The sequence below is a fragment of the Melanerpes formicivorus genome, unplaced genomic scaffold (genome assembly GCF_026170545.1).
Source record: "Melanerpes formicivorus ecotype bairdi unplaced genomic scaffold, bMelFor1.0.p_v2 SCAF_59, whole genome shotgun sequence".
NCBI classification, from domain to species: Eukaryota; Metazoa; Chordata; class Aves; order Piciformes; family Picidae; genus Melanerpes; species Melanerpes formicivorus.
In genome coordinates, this window is record NW_027142411.1 from 3,486,503 (window position 1) to 3,503,647 (window position 17,145).

The window sequence follows — 17,145 nt, forward strand, 5'->3', positions numbered from 1 at the left end:
GAGTATTAAAGTGCAGTTTTTGTCTCTGATGCATCTTCTGTGAAGGGAAGACCAGCCTGCCATCTCCCTTGGCTCTTTCTTCTTCCTTCTTTCTGCCTATGTTTGCTCTGGCATCTGCCTGCTCTGCTGCTGAAGAGCTGAGACTGTTTGGGCATCTTTTGTCCTTCCTTTCAAACCAGCACAGTGGATTTCTTCAGTAAAGATCTTAGGACTTTTTTTGTCCAGAAAACAGCTTGCCCCTCTGCCTTGGCACTCTCTGAAGTCCCACTGTGCCCTGGTCATTTCCTCTTGTGGCTTGTTACACACATCTTGGGCTTTTTCTGAGCCCCCATGTTCCCAGGGTCTGAGGGCTTCCCCACTGCTACCCTCATCATCCCCTCACCAAGGGGGCAAGATTGTGTCACTTGGCAGACCTGGAAACTTCAGTCTGTGCTGCCCTGCCAGCACAGTGCAGCCAGTGGCAGGACTTCTCTCCCCTCACTGCTGCCCTGCCAGCCCTTCCTAACAAGGACAGAAGTCCTTGCAAAGGACATGGTGGGAAGTGGTGATCTGGTTTTGCTGCTTCTCTTAGCTTTATCCTCATGTGACAAAAGGACTCTCTTGCTCTGCACCTCACCCTTGCCTCCTACCCAGGCTGGGTTACCAGCTCATCCTTAATAACAGTTCTTGTTTACTGCTTATCTCAAGGGAGAGATGTCTCTGTGGCCTGAAAACTCCCTGATACTCCACACCAGCAAGCAGCCAGGGGGTTGCAGGGAAAATGAATCTGCAGATCAAAGGTAGCTGCTGCCACTCTTCACCTTAAGGATGCTTTTTCTTCTTGTGGGTCTTGCAAAGCTGTTTCCAAGGAATCTTCCCACATGAAAAACGAAATAGATTTGTTGTTTTTGTTAAACTTTGTCTCCACATTTTTAAAAGGAGCAGTGGCAGCAACCTTTAGCAGTGTGCTTTGCAGGCTGCCTTCTGGCAGAGGCTACTGGCAAGCAACAGGGAGAAAGGCTTGGCTGAGAGGATTGCTAGGTTGGTGGTCATGCAGGGGGTAAATCAGCTTTGTGAATCAGAGGACAGGGCTTTACCCCTCTTGCTGCAGCCTTCCTGGGGCAGATCCCTTGGCCCATCTGGCTTTGTCCACCTGGTGATAACTCTTCTCACCTAGCTCACATGGGTGACCCCCTGCTGATTTCATTCAGAGATGGAAATTATTTGGGGATCCTGAGGTCAGAGTGAGAAGTTATGTAAATTATTGACTAATTCTTGCTGTATCACAAGGAGATGCATTTGCTGGAGGACACAGCTGCAGTGCCTGGCAGCCAGGCCATGCAGCTGCTGCAGCATGCTGCTGAAGGAAAAGCACTGCTTGCTCAAGGGGGGCAGCTCTGCAGTTGATGCAGGGCCAGTTGCAGGATTGTATATGTCACTGCCTGCAGGGTCTGATGGAAGAATTTTTAAGGCTACTTTCCCAGCACCACTCCCCAGAGCCCTGAGTTCCTGGGCCACGTGAGTAACGTTCCCATTCCTCCGTCCAAGCCCAATGTTATGTTTCTAATTTATTTTAAGTATCCAAGGAATGCTGTCTCCAGCATTCAGAGGGCTGAATCGGATGTGAGACACAAATGCAGCAGAGAAGCTTATCAGAGAAACAGGCTTGGCACAGAGCCTACATAAACAACCATAAATTTTTCTCATTGAAATGACAGGACCCAGGAGGACTGGCCAGTGATAGCTGCAGGAGGCTGTCCTTGGGCACCAAGGAAAGTGCTTTGGTGAGCCCTGGCATTTGACAGCAGATGGATGTTGTGCTTATTTGCAGTTACAGGATGGGCAGCTTGGTTCTTGTAAATGGACTTCTGCAAGTCACTTTCTGGAGTTGTTTCCCAGCAGTGGGTGATTTCTCCTGACCTTGGACTTCTCAGGACATTCTAGCTTGGTTTTAACCCAGGTAGGGAACAGCTCTTATTCCCAGCCACTCTGCCTCTCTCCCTCAAAACTCAGCACAGGAAGAAACTCAATTTGATCTTAGCCAGAAAACAGATTAGTTTGTTGGGTTTTTTTCACCCTTCCAATAAATACCTAATTCACTGACAGAATCCTGCCTTTGACCACAGCCTCTGCTGGGGCTTTTTAGATTTACCAGCACTTGTAGCCAAATCCAGTTGCAGTTAGTGCTGAGGAGTTCTTGACTGCATGGAGAGCAGCATGAGCTCTCAGCTGGGCAGCCTGCTCCCATCACACTGGCATGAGTGGGGGGGTGGTGTGCCCCAGGTGAGCTCATTCCTTGTCCTAGTCTGAAAGGCAGGTAAGGCTGCAGAGTAGCTTTGGTTGTGGACACCACCCCAGCCATGTTCTGCCAGTGCACATGCAGGAGCCAGCCACTCACTCCTGCTGGTGCTGTTCATTGTACCTGTGCTGAGTGGGCAGCATCTGACTCAATCCATATTTAAAAGCAGGAATGGATTTAGCAATCATTTACTCATTACTGACTGCAGTGTCTCAATGTCTGTCTGTCAGTGTGTTTTAAAACATGAAGTCTGGTGTTTCCTCACCTTCAATTGGGTGTAGTCGTAGAGCCACACTCGCCTAACTCAGCTGGCTGCTTGGGTGCTGCCTGCTGACACTCTTCCAACTGCACTCTCTGCATTATTTTTTTCCCCTGGAAATACTGAAAATAACTGATTTGGGTGAGTCAGTGGATTGCCAGCCTTAGGAGCCACAGCTCTGTAAATTCAGACCCATGAGAACAATTTGCTGAATCAGTATTGGCACTCCAGTGGTGTCTGGAGCAGCAGTCCCCGAAGTGGTGGACACACCTAGAGAATGTTCAAGATTCATAGCATCACAGAATGAGTTGGGTTGGAAGGGACCTTCAAGATCATCCAGTTCCAACCCCCAAGCCATGGGTAAGGACACCTCCCACCAGCCCAGGCTGCTCAAGGCCTCATCCAAGCTGGCCTTGAACACCTCCAGGGAGGGGGCAGCCACAGCCTCCCTGGACAGCCTGTGCCAGTGTCTCCCCACTCTCCCTGTAAAGAATTTCTTTTTAATATCCAGTCTAAATGATGAACTGGGGTGCAGGAAGGGAGTATTTCAGTGGTAGATGTACATACATTTATAAAGAAATGAATCTGCATGGTCTGGGGATGCTCAAACATGGAGCAAGAAGATTCCCAAAAGTGTTTTACTGACAGGGGAGCACTGCTCAAAAGCAGCTTGGAGAGCACTGTTCTAGAGGAGGAAGGCCCAAGGAACACACAGTCCCTAGGGCTTGTTGGCTATTTCTACAAGTTTCTTAACAAAGCAGTGTGCCTATGCTTGGGGAAATGAGGATGGAAGTCATCCAGCTGAACTCTTCAGAAGGCATGGAGGTGAGAGCCAGAGATGATGTTTTCTAAGCCCTGTTCTTCAGCTGATGTTACTTGTTTTTCTCATCGTCCCTGTGCTGCCAGCTACTCTTCTTCAGGCCCTGCTGCATGGGGCTGCTGCATGTAAAGCAGTTGGTGGCTAATATCTCAGGAGTCCTGTGGTGTTTAGATGATGGTGGTGAAGATAATTTGGTGTACACACGAAGGTGGCACAGGAGGGATGCTGGCACCTGCACACCGAAACCTCCTCTGTCAGTGAAGGTCTGCAGTTGGTTATGTGCAGTTTGGAATGGGGAACTGAGGCTTTGCAGCAGCCAGTGTATTTGGAGGCTGTGGTTTGCCTTTCCATATTTGCTATATAGCTGCTTTCCCACCTAGCCCAGATGTTGAGCTGATGAACAGGATGTGTGAAAACAGAAAACCAGGGGAAAATCAAAAGAAGGAATCACCAAGTTTGATAGGAGCCTGGCTGAAAGCAGAGGTTTTCATTGTCTTAGTCACCACTGGCTGTAGTGGTGAGCTGATGTCTCATGCTGGGCAGGGAAGAGAGGAAGGAAGTGGATTTAGTGGAAAATTGATTGCATCTACTTGGGCTCTTTCCAGCCGAATCCTGAGTTAAGTACATTCATCCTGAACTAATCGTTGGGGAGAATTGGCTGAAATCTGACATACTTCTTAAAAGGAAAGCTAAGCATTAAAGGAACAATATCCTTATTGTACCTGGGAGCCAGAGGATGTGAGTGCACCATCAGGAGTCCTGCCTATTCAGATCTGTGTCTTGGAACCCGCTTGTGGTTGTCGTTCTGGTGTGACCTAGTGCGGAAAGCTGTGGTCTGTCCACTGCAAAACATCCAGGACAGGCTGGTTTGGAGGGCTGGTGTCTGGTTACATTTCAGATCGGGCTGGGCAAGCCCCAGTTCATTTCAGTGATTCAGTGCAACTGTAATGTTCAGGTTTGGCTTACCTACAGCAAAGCAGACTGGAATATTGTCTAAAACTGAGGGTTTGTTCAAAGTTACACAGCATATATCTGAAGTAACTTTATTAACATCGGCAGCAATCAGTTCACCAATGTGAGCAAGAGAAGAGGTGTGTCTCTGTGCACTGCTGAATGATGTAAACCCAAAGAATGTGCTTCAGAACTGGCCAAGTATTTTAATCCTTTGCCATTCTGAGAGTTTCAAGGTATTTCTGTGCTGTGTAATAACCTTTAGAAGCTTTCTTCCCGAGGACCGTTCCCCAACACTCACTCTCCCACAAAGAGGAAAGCTGGAGCTGTTGCTCAAGATGCCATCTCTGGGCATCGTGGGTCTCACCAATCTCACTGTATTGTGAAGATTTATCTCAGGGGAGTGTGGACTGAGCACCGTGGGGCTGACTTCCCGAGCGCGTGGCTGCCGTCGGTGTTGGCTGCTGAGCGCTTTCTGGATGTGACTCAGCTGGAGCACTGCTGCTGGGGCTGGGTTCAGCAGCAGCACCCTTTGATGCTGCTCACACCGAGGTGCTGACACAAGCCATGCTGCTGGCAGGAAGAAAGTGCACTGCTCCTCTGCAAATCCATTCTTGTTTTTCTGAGGCAAGGCAGAAGGCAGCTCAGGGAAGTGGTTCATCTTGCCCCGGGCTGTCTGGCGTGTTGTCACAGGACTGGGCTGTGTCCACTCCTTGTCTTCAACATACTTTTATGTATAGTCTTAGGAGAGAAGGTGATGGATGCTGCAGAGTTGACACTTGGCAGTCTGACTTCCCCTTGCAGCTCCTAATCAGAGTTCTGATTTCTGCTTCAGAGCCAGGCTAGGCTATGATCTGTAGTTGAGGCTGAGCTGGAAGGAGGAAGAGAATAATGACTTGCAAGAGAGAACTTGGTAGCAATGGTGAGAGGTCTGCAGTGCCCTCATTTCAACGAGTTTACCTTCTTTTGCTGGTTAGTTAGCTTCTTTTGCTGGTTAGTTAGCTTCTTTTGCTGGTTAGTTAGCTTCTTTTGCTGGTTAGTTAGCTTCTTTTGCTGGTTAGTTAGCTTCTTTTGCTGGTTAGTTAGCTTCTTTTGCTGGTTAAGTTTGTCAGGTGGAGTCTCTGGTGGATTTTTACCCTACCTTGGATGTTCAGATGGCAGTAGGGACCAAACAGCTTGCTTTCCCCTCCACCCCCTCTTTTTTTTTTCCAACTCTTCTTTTAGTCTTAGTGGAATATGGTGGCTGCTTCTTTTGGATGTATTCCCAATGAAATGATCACCCATTAATCTGCTCATTAACTTCAGGCAGTGCAGAGCTGGATGGTTTGGTCATGTTTCCTGCAGGGAGCTTACACACACAGTGTGAATTTTTTGAGCAGGGGACTATCACTTCCACTTAAACTTGTCCACTTCTCTATTGTCCAAAGAGGACCTGAGCAGAGCCTAAAAAAGCTGCTCGATAAAAGTACTGCTTGTGCCTGATATCTGCATCCTGTTCATTTCCAGGTGCAGTTGAAGGCTGAGGTTTCAGGCTTTGCCTTACAAAGCTCTTCTCTAGTCTGCTGGTGATGACTGTAGAGGCTGCTTTGTTCTTTAGAATGCAACAGAAGCTTGAGATCAGCAGAGATTTAAAACAAACAAAAGGCAATGCTTCATACAAGGCATCATGAAATTGTGGAGCTCAGCTGCCATAGGGCTGGTGTGGAAGCCAAAAGTATAAATGATCTCATGGAGGAATTAGACAAATTAAAGAAGGATTGGTCCAGTGAGGCTATTAAACATAATAGTTATGATGCAACCTGCAGTGCAGGAAGGCCTTAAGTGCTGGCTGCTGGAAGCCAGAGGTTGTTCTTGGGAACACATCAGTCTGTGTGAGCCCTGTTTCTAATGCTTTTTTCCCAGAGAGCTTCCACTCTTGGCCAAAGCTGGAGACAGGGTACCGGGCTTCTTGCTGCCACCAGGGTGATTCTTACTGCCGCTCGAATGACAACCACGCAGCACACTGCGGGGGCAGCAGCCAGCGAGGCTGCTGGGGAAGGCTGCTTCTGGCAGAGGCAGGAAGGCTTGGGCTGGAAGAGGCTGCACTTCGGGGATGGGTTCATTTCTCTGCAGAACGGGCTGGTGCTGGCACCCTAGGGTAGTGTGATAAGACACTTCTAAACATGGCTCAAAGGCAGCAGCTGGCAAAGTGGTGTTCTTTGCTGAGACCAAGCAGAGTCTGTGATGGAATGATGAAAGCTACCCAGAGTGGAAGCTACCTTGGGGGAGAAGCTGTGTCCCCTTCCCTCCCAGCTTGCTGAGTGGTGGGGAGGCCCCTCCTGGTTTGTAGCCAGTGGTCTGTGTTGCTCTGAGAAAAGGAAATCTGAAGTTCATTGAAGCTTTATTTTACATGTCCCTGTTTGCTTATTGAGAGGTGTATTTTAAGATAGGTGCTAGGATATAGGCCCAGCACAGTTACTGGATTGATGCAGGCTGTTGTATTGCTGGTTTAAAATACCTGCTTCCCTTATATAAGCTTTTACTAACTCCTTTTCAATGTAAATTCTTCTGTTGGGGCTCTGTAGAAATAATTTATGCCTTAACTCTGAAATTGATGGGAGGTGTGGGATAGAATAAATACATAAGTGAGAGAGAAAGGAAACATCTGCCAATTTTAACTTGTAGAAATTCTGTGGAAGCCTGAAAGTCTCTGCTCTGAGTTTACAACATGGGCTGCACAGGAACGCTCTGCCCGAGTGCCAGAGGTCAGAGATCTTCCTGTCCCTGCAGCATTCAGTAACCTTTTGGTTAAATAACCTGACTGAGGAGTAGGAGGGGAGAGAAAGGAAGAGAGAATTCCACAATAGAGTAAACATGGCACAGAGATTATGGATACCCTGCCAAGAAAGATGGGGTTTTCCAGCAAGGTAACAAAAGGTGTTAGCTATCTGCCTACATAATCCTGCTGGTGACTGACAGTTTGAGTCGTGCAGCTAGGTTGGGGCAGAAATGTACCCTCCACGTCCTCCCCACCCCATCTGGAGCTCTCTGGATGTGGTGTGAAGGCTGCAGAGCATCAGAGCAAGGCATCCCACCTGACTCAGTGCAGAAATGCCAGGGGGTTGGCAGCAAAGGGCTCGCTTTCTGGAGCTGTTTCCTTCGGTGTGGTAGCTGACACAAGGCAAAGTCCTAGGGAAGATAATGAAGTTCTTCATTTTGACATCCTGGCAGGTTAAGGTAAACTGCAGAGGAGAGCCTAGAGTTTACCCTGGGCTACAAACATGTCAGAATGACAAAGTGCCTTGTTTTCATCTGGATTTTACCACACGTTAGCGAGTGCATAGCACAGACAGACCTTTTTCTGGCAGAGATAGTGCCTTGGGGCGGGTCTGCAGCTCGGTGCTGAAGTCCCTGCTGCTGCCACCATTTACACCGGCTGCAGATTCGCCTGTGCTCGGTCATCTGTGGTGGGCAGCCTGTGGTGCTGGCAGCACATCTGTGTGGCAGGAGCTGGCTCCGTACTGGAGAGGTGGTGCAGAGCAGGGAGCAGAGCAGGGCCTGGGTGGCAGCCCAGAAATGGAAATCATAATTGCATTGTCCCAGGGTGTGCTTGTGAGTGTCCCAGAGAGCTGGGCAGCAGGAGGAAAAATAGTTAACTGCCATCTGCCTCTCCAGGACAGATCAGCTTGAGATAGAGAATGGGAATGAATGCTGACTTTGTAGGCAGAGTTAATTTGCACTGGAAAGCTCTTGCTTAGTGTACAAACGTGAACGGGGATAGGGACTGAGACGGTGAAGGAATTTGCAATTAAGATTTGAAGGAGTGATTTGCTTTAGGTGATCATTTCAGCCATCTTTTTAAACCTTTTTGCTTTCCCTGCATCTCTTAATCTCTTCAAAGTGTTTGTTCATCCCTTGCTGTGTCTGCCCTACCTGATGGTAATATATTTGATTCAATTTGTTCACAGGCTCTGAATGCTCTCTCCTGAAAGACTCGCATGTAAAGGGAGAAAACAATACACATCCTGTACTCCACCTTCATAGGCCTCCAGCATACGATGCCACCTTTTGTTTGCAAGAGTTTAAATTTCAAATAAAATCCCAGCATTCTTTTGGAAAAAAAGGAAAGGGCCTCTCCCCTGCTTAGATTGTCAAATCCCAGACTAGCCCGGAATTGAATAGGCCAAGTCAGTGACCTCAGGCAGAAAGAATGTTGGTTATTTACGTAGGGCTTCTGCTATTTTAGCAGCAAACCTTTTCTTCTGAAAGGACAATGTATACTGTTTTGTGTTTATGGCCGGGTAAAAAGCTTGTACATTTGAGATTTGCATGGCAATAGCCTCGGAACTCGATCTACAGCATCCTCGCAAACAGCAGCGCGGTCTCTGCTTTGTCTCAGCGCCGCGGAGCTTTCAGAGGCTTTTACAAAAGTTCTCTCTGGAAACCCCTCCTAAAGATCCAGCCGCTTATAGGTTTGCTTCGGTGGCTTTTCCCTTCCCCCCCGCCCCGAGTTTTGCCCTTGTTTCTTCCCAGACCCTAAAATTCCACGTGCTTGCTTTAGGAACTATCAGGCCGGCGCTCAAAATATTTTGATGCATCTCAAGCTAAGCTGTGAAACCAGGAAAATGCCTGAGTGTGCAATTCACACCCCAGCGCCTTCCCGGGAATAAAGGCCGATCTTTGCAGGCATTCTGGCCCGGTGGATGAGCCTGCAATTCCGAATGGTTTTTAAAGTGTGCCTTTCTCAATAGATCGTAACCATGAGGAGCTATTGTGTGAGTAAAGCACACATTTAGGATCCGATCCTGCATTCCTTAAAGTCAATGGGAGTCTGAGCGTGAAAGGAATGCAGGATTGGGTCCTGAAACAGGGGAGCAAAATTGTGTGCCAGATTGCTTTGAAAAGAAGAATACAGCACATCCACAGTAGCCACTTTTTAGTGTTTCAGATTTCAAACGGCCGGAGCCTGTGAGAAGTGGCTTCTGCCAACAGGCAGTGTCTGCTATTCAAAGGCTTTGGCACCGAGGGGTTTTTCTCTTCTATCTTAACCCCCCTGAAAGCTGTAGAAATTCACCCCTCCTTTCACAAAGCCTGAGCAGTTCAGCATTGTGAGGGGGGGACGGGCTGGGGGCGGCGGGGGATGGAAGTTTCTCCAAGCCAAGGCTGGAACTGGAGCAGAGTCCTGCTGGCAGCCCCTGCCCGCTGGGAAGACCCCCACAGGGCCCTGGCACCTGCCGGGCAGGCTGAGGCTCCCACCCCACTCAGGGGCTGGGCTCACCTAGCGTGGTGGCCTTGTGTGAGGCCCCTCTAGAGGATCACAGAATGGGTTGGGTTGGAAGAGGCTTTGAAGCTCATCTGGTTCCACCCCTCTGCCATGGGCAGGGACACCTTCCACTAGCCCAGGCTGCTCAAGGCCTCGTCCAGCCTGCCCTTGAACACCTCCAGGGATGGGGCATGGAGGATGATGAAGCAGGAAAATTTACTTCACAATTATTCAGGGGCTAAAGCAGCCTTGGTGCTCCCTGTTCTCCTGTGGGTGCAGTGGCAGGGATCCCACATGAAGGAAATGTCTGTGCAGGTGAGCCAGAGGCAGGGATGGGGACCCCCATGTGAGTACTGAGACAATGGTAACAGATAAAGCACTGGAAGGGGGGGTTCTTTTTTTCATTTGGGGGTGGGGGGCACATCTTTAATCCCTGGCAAATATCCTGTACCAAGTGAAAGGAAACAAATCCCCTGGCTTCCATTGTCTATCAGTTTTATCTCCAGCTGGCACAGGTGCTTTTCAGAGAGCAGGCTGCACCTTGCATGGAGAGAAGAGCCACACAGCCTGTGCCAGTGCTGTCAGGCTGTGGACAGTGGTCCCCATTGTGTCAGGGTGGTCTCCACAGGCCACATGGGAGACCCCTTGGGCGCTAACTGCCCCTACATGGGCTCAGCAATGAATGGGCCCTGGCACAGCCTGTGTGTGGCACATGGGTGCAAAAGCACATTTGGGAGCACCCTGCGGGTGGCTGCTGGCTGTGAGTCACAGCAGCCCCCGGCCTGTGCCAGCAGTCCCTGCAGAGCAGAGTAGCAGGTTGGGCTTGGCCAAGTGTCTCACTGAGCTCCATCCATCACTGGATGGAGCTCATGGCACAGCTGGGCAGTGGGCATGCAGAGAGGTTTGCTCAGCCCAAGCCACCTTGTGTCTGGTTTCACTTGCACAGGGCTTTGGGCAATGCCTTGGAGTTTTCCTTCCTGCTGTGGTAGCTGGGGAATATTTGAGCAAACGTTGCATGTTCGTGCTGGGTGCATGTGTGCATGTCACTGTGGTCTGCAGGCTTTGAGAGGCTGTCACTCCCTTAGGTGACAGTGAGAGTGGGGAGGGTGCTGGTGTCTCATCAGGCACTGCAGAGATGGTGTCTGGAGCAGTTAGCAAGCAATTAGGTCCATGTGTAATGTTGCTAACTAAAACAGATCTGCACAGCTCTTTGGTCACTTAGGCATGAAGGGCCATGCTCAGAGTTGTGCAAGTTCAGGACCAAAGCTTTCAGAGTGCAGAGATTGTCACGGAGTGTCCTCTTCAGCCTCAGAACTGACACTTTGTAAAACCAGAAGGGGAAGAATCCCAAGGCGAGCGGCAGAGTGATGTGCTTTGTTCCTCCCCAGAGAGCTGTTAAGGGAGGATGCTGTGTGCTTGTGTCGCTGCTGTGAGACAAGCCAGGAGCTCCTGGGTGCCACATTCCCAGCAGGATCAGCACGTGGCTCAAGCAAGCCCCCAGACAGCAGCCACCCCCCCTGGTCCTGCCACAGCTCTCACCTTGCTCTTTGCCCGTGCAGGGGCTCTCAGGGCCCCCTGCCCCCTTGGGAGAAGTGCCTGCAGAGCCGAGGGCTGTGCTCCTGTGTGGTCAGACCTACCCAGGCGTGTCCTGAGCCAACAGCAGCGGCAGGTACTTGGATAATGTTCCGTGGTGATAGCTGGGGCTGTTGAGGCTTTCCATTAGCTAGATGTGCTCTAGCAAATGTCTCATCTTTAGCAGCAGTAAGTACAGCTGAGCTCTGCAATTCCCTTCCGGGGGGGTGTGCACAGAGTTTCCATTCATTTTCTGACTAAAATACCATTCCCCTTGCTCCACACAGCCATAACATCAGAAATAGCAAGGCCAGTGCTAGTCACCCTGCGTTGTGTTCCCTGTGGCACTGACACTTTCCCCTGTGTAGTTGTGAGGAAAAGCTTCTCTGTCACCACAGCGCGGTGAGAGCACTGTGGAGGCAATAGGCAGTGCTGGGGGGGAGTTGCCTCAGCCTCACTGAAGCACCAGGCAGTGTCCGGGGGGCGAGGCTGGGGCTGCAGCATTGCCATTATGTCAGAGGGGAGCTGTTTGTTTGTAGGCAGCATCAGGCACTGAGACAATGCAGGCTTCTCCCTCACAGGAGCTTCCTTGCACTACGCTAGGGGTAAATCGTGATGATTGCTCAACGGCTGCGCGGATTTAATCATCAAAGTACTTCAAATACTATAATCACGCTGGCACTTCTCAGCTTCAAAGCACTGCAAACAGCAATTAGGTCTAATGTCCATGCTGTGACAGTGAGACATTGCTATCTCTTGTCTTGCAAAGGCAGGGCTGGGGGGGGGTTAGCCCCCGTGGTTGCATCATCCTGTGTGAGACTGGAGCCCTCCCACTGAAGGCTTGATAAACTCAGCTCCCTATAGGCAAATACTCATTGCCAGCAGTGACAGGGAAGCCTTTGAAGATGCTTTCCAGGCTGGAGGGGAGGGGTCAGGACATTTCCAGTGCTCTTTTGGAGCAGCTTCTCAGGACAGTAAAACCTGGTCTGATTCAAATTTTGGTTTTGAAAGAGTGTTGGGAAAGCTTTACTCCATCTTGGCTTCCTGGCTGGTGTGGTTTCACCACCTAGAAAACTGTTGTGGAGGCTGGAGAGAATCATTGTGGACAGCCTGTGTCAAGCAGGGGTCATTTTTCCTTTTGCTATCTGAGCCTTTGAGTCCTTTGCTAAAGCAGCACCTTCGCCGTTCGTTTCTTTAGGGTCTGCAGCGTGGAGGGGATGAGCATCGTGCAGGCAGCAATTGTTGGGGAGATTTAAACACCAGAGACTCAGGCTGGCTAAATGTGAAAACTGATGGTAAAAAGTTGGAGCTGATTCTGAGCTGTTTGTTCATTTGCTGAAGCTCCAAAGCCGGCGTTTGCCTGGGTGCTGCTCGCGTTGGCCGCAGACTCCAGCTGCGATCGGTTCTTCGGGCAGAGCCATCTCTAGGCTGCGTTTTGCTAACTTCCAGATTAACTCCGTGGATTTTTAGTCTGTGTTGGAGCATTTGCAAAGTCTCTGCTTCCCACCTGAGGTGGTGGGACCACCCTTACCTGGCACTCGCTACCCCTCAGGTGTGTGTGTGGATCAGAAAACGAAAAGGTTACTCACACAAGCATTTGCTGTCACCGTGAGTGCATAAGGAGCACTCGGGGCAAAAAGGGATAGGGTTAGGTGCCTGCAGGGGCTGCAGGCTGTGCAACTTCTGCCCCATGCCGTGGTCCTCTTCTGGTTGTGTGCAAAACAGCCTATTCCAGAACCAAACTGGCCTGACAAGGTGGATGTGCCAGGGTGCAGAAGGAGCAAAGCAGCCTGGTGCCTGTGGAACTCTCTCCTTGCAAACTCTGCTTCAGGCTGCTGGCTGTGAGGAGCTGCTGGCGAGCTGCACCAAGCTCTGTCACAAACTCTTGGCTTTCTTGTTTCAATATTATGAAAGCAAATAGGAACCCAGGCTTGGCTACACACAGTCCTACAGAGCAGAGCCAAGCAGCAGGTTCAGTGGCCCAGCTGGCAGCAGGATACTGCCTTGTCTAGCTGGCCAGGCGCTTGGCTCAGCCGGCTGAAGCAACACGAGGGGGTTTAACCTCTAATCTCTGCCTGCTTGACAGTACTGGGCTATGGCTACACAGAACAGGCTGGTGCTGTGCAGGCCCCCACTTACTCCAGGACCTAGAGTGGTGAAACCATCTTGTCCAGTACACTTGACATGTGGGGGCAGGCCCCCCTAGTCTCCAGGCACTGTGCCTGCCTTGCCCTGGGGCTGGGAGTTACCAGTGCTGCATCTTCCTGGGCTTTGTGTCTGTCTGCCTGCAACTGCTAGCACTTTCCTCTTGGTTGCAGTTTTCACAGGGTGCCTGGGCACTCAGAGTCTGGTGTTTGTGCTCAGTGCTATCCCTTAGCCATCTCTTGTGGAGGACAGATGCAACCTGTAGTATGCAGTCTTTGGAAGCCCACCTAGAGCAGCCATGGCTATTGGTGCTGTAACTTGCTGTTTCTTGTTTGTGAGATCACAGTTGTACAATCCCTGAATGAAATTCTTCTAAGGTAAGAGGCCTGTCAATCTCATTCATTATGCTAATAAGAATAATTATCATGTGAGTAAGCTGCTTGCCTGCTTTATGAGTTTAGGCAAGTTGGTTCCCTAATAGGTGGCTTGGGGTTTTTTCAGCTGGAAAATGGTGGTTTTCCTCAGTTTGGAAAGGTACTGCTCCATGAGTGCTGTGTGTGTTTTTCCCATGGAATAGAGCCCAGCCCTCTGTACTCAGCCAGCAGGCTGTGGGCAGTGACCAAGGGCTCCCAAGCTGTGCAGTGGCTGAGATGGAGGCTCTCAGCTTTGCTGCACTGGTGAAGTGGTTTCGTGTCGCAGGGCAATCAGCTACCAAACACATCTGATAAGCTAAGTGTCTTTGAGAGCCAGTCCAAAACGCTGGGCAGGCTTTGTTTGCTTTGGGTCATGGGCTTCCACTCCTTCCCAGTCTGGGAAAGCCCTGACCCCACTGCCTTCTGGCAGCAATGCTGTGCCAGGGAAACATCAGGATGTGTGTGTGGGTCCTGGTGCAGCTTCTGCAGTGCTTCAGGAGATGCTGACAGCACCCCACATCAGGGCCTTCTTTTCCTGCAGAGATCCTGCCAGCAATGTAGGTCAGAATTTGTCCCTAATTATCTCTGCTGCCTCTAACCATAATGAGTCTGTGGTGCAGGTGATGGCCAGCACTTCTCCACCTGAAACAAAGTGCCCCAGCTGTGCACTGGTGGTGTGCGTGAGCAAGGTGGAAAGAGTCCCTGTTCTGCCTGCAGCCACTTCATTTCCACCACCTACAGACAAGATGTGTCTCAAGGCTGGGTCTGGCAGAGCCAGCCTGGCCTCTTAGAAAATCATTCTGGCCTCTTTTCTTCCCTCCCTTCCATTTACCATTCCTTTACTAGTCACTGGAGAGGCTTAAAGACAGCCTGGATATGCAGGTTGTTCCTGCATCAGTCAGAAGAGGTCCTGGGATCCCCTGATCCCTGAGGTGGGACAGTCTCAGTGCATCACCCATGCCATCAGGCTCCTGGTCCCCACCAGAGGTACCAAGCAGCTGGAAAGACAAACAAGGGCTGGCTCCACCTACCAGCAGTATGGAGACAGCAGCCCGTGAGATCCAGAGCCCAAGAATGCGCACACAAAAGAAGCCCTTCCCTCGGCCACGACAGTAAAACCACCAGACAGCCACATGCAGCATGTGATTTCCCAACAGCACCAGCACAGATCCCAACTTCTTTGTGCCACACACTGTTTCCCAGGATCAGATCACAGTGGCAACGTAAGAAAGGCACTTTCAGGCACTGCAAATTAATCATATTTTCCTCAGCCTTGTTTATGGAAAGCCTGGAGAGCACTTCTGCCCCTCTGTGCCTGGCCAGCTGGCCCAGCTGCTGGCCCTCAGCATCAAACCCTCTGCAGGGAGCAGTGGAGCTTATGGTGGAGCTGCTCTACCTCACAGGAGACACTCAGACTTAGCCTGTGGAGCAAAAGCTTCAGCAGTGACCTGGGAGACAAAGCCTCTTGCCCTCTTCCCTGCACTGCTAACGGCAGCTGGTACACAGCCTGTAGCAGGCACCGTGCCATCTGCTTGCCAAGGCTGCAAGTGGCCTGTGAGAGCACCCAATCCCTTGGGAGCTTTGGCCAGTGGGACCCCTGCAGAGAGCAGGAATCAGATGAGGCAGGATGAGTGCAGTTTCCCTTCTCCATCTCTGGGTTTGTGCTGGTACAATGGCATTGATTTCCACAGAGCAGCTCTGGTGTAAGACAGATCTCCTCTGCTCTATCTGAAAGCTGGTTGGGCTGGGAGGGAGTGGAATTCCTGGGTCGAATCCTTTCTGTTGGAGCTCTCTGTTGTGCGCTTCTGAGCTGTGAAGGGAGCCATCAGCTGAGGATGATCTCAGGCATTGTCAGTAGAGTTCCTCCAGCGCTGATGAAACGGCAGCTGAGCTGTTCAGCCGTGGAAGTGCAGTCTCTGTGTGATGTTCCTGCTCTGCTCCCCATCCTGGTGTGCCTCCTGCTGCTGTGGTGTCACAGGCTGTAGCTGCTGCAGCATTGATAAATGATAAAGGTGACAGGAACATCCATATGCAGTGTCCCTCGTGTGGCCCTTCGGAGACAAGCTGCTGTTGATGGCGGTGGGGGTGAGCCTGCTGCCATTTCATCTGCTAAGAAAATTGTCTCCATTTATAAATTGCCCTTTCCTCCCTCCCTCCCCCAAGAATAATCTTTTTTGGGGGGGTAGATTTCAAATTTTCCAGGAATTGGTATCAGCTGGACTCGCACTTGGAGGGAACATCGAGTTCCAGTGAGCAGGCTGAGACACTGGCACAGGCTGCCCAGGGAGGCTGTGGATGCTCTCTCCCTGGAGGTGTTCAAGGCCAGGTTGGACAAGGCCTTGAGCAACCTGGGCTGGTGGGAGGTGTCCCAGCCCATGGCAGGGGGTTGCAACTAGATGATCTTGAATGTCCCTTCCCAACCCAAAGCATTCTGTGATCCTCTGAATTAGATAAAGTAGGGTGGAACTGAGAGGTTAACCCTCACTCGTGTCTCTGGATGGAACCTCTGAGGAGGAGTGGGCCAGGACTTGGCCATGCAGGCAAGAGCAGCAGGCTGAGCTTCTCACTTTGCATCCAGCAGTGGGTGTGGGATGGAGCAGAACGTTCTGACAGTGCACTATTTCAACAGGGAGAAGACTGCGAGGAAAAGCCTTCTACAATGTCAATGGCAAGGTGTACTGTGAAGAAGACTTCCTAGTAAGTAAGACTTCAGGCATTTCTTCATTGGTTTTAAACAAAAGTGGCTGCTTTGCTCTGAGAGATGGTGTAGTCCCCTGGGCCTTCCTGCTAGTGCTGGGACTGGGAAGCAGTTCCCAGCATCTCCGTAAAGGCAGGACCAGGCCCTCGGTTTGAAGCAGCAGTGGCTACTGAACCGAGCACGTCACTGTCCGTGAGCCATCGCGGGGTGTAAATGATGAGGATAAACACTGGCGCTGCTCGAGGTTGGGAGTTGAACTGCAGCCACGGAGGCTTGCCTGCCAAGCTGGAGCTGAAGGCCAAACATCTGGGGAATACCAATCCTAGCAGGCGGGGAGCCGCTCCCGGCCGCGCACGGCAGCGCTCCGCACAATGTTGCTTTGTTGCGGGCGCGGCTCCGGCCGGCGCCCTGCTCGCCCTGCTGGGGGCTGCATTGTCACCGGCTGCAGGCTCCCATTTGCTCTCCGTGTGCCCGGAGGTTTTATAAAGGATTTACTTTAACGGAGACTTGAGTCAGGAAAAGGAAAATGAAGCTTGTTGCTAAGTTCCAGAAGTAAAACGTTTGTGCCGTTAAGGGTGAGGGCTGTGCGGGGATTTGGTAAGTGACAGAGCATTCATAATGAAGGTGAAGGAAGGGGACGGCGTGGCTGGGAATGAAAGCAGAGGGGGATGATCTATTTGAGCTTAGAGGATGATGAATTGCAGGATCAGTGTGTTGAAGTTACACCAGCTTATTTATTGAAGTCCCGAGCAGTTAGCAGCCTGAGT

The 17,145-nt window shown here is 50.8% G+C and overlaps 1 protein-coding gene across 1 annotated transcript in view; it reads left to right on the top strand.

The window, feature by feature from the left end:
* Positions 1-17,145, top strand: part of WTIP (WT1 interacting protein) — a 77,319-nt gene that overhangs the window by 36,715 nt on the left and 23,459 nt on the right. The window contains exon 3 of the mRNA XM_068161663.1: positions 16,310-16,377. Within this exon, the coding sequence (XP_068017764.1) occupies positions 16,310-16,377 (68 nt within the window). The remainder of the gene's footprint in view (positions 1-16,309; positions 16,378-17,145) is intronic.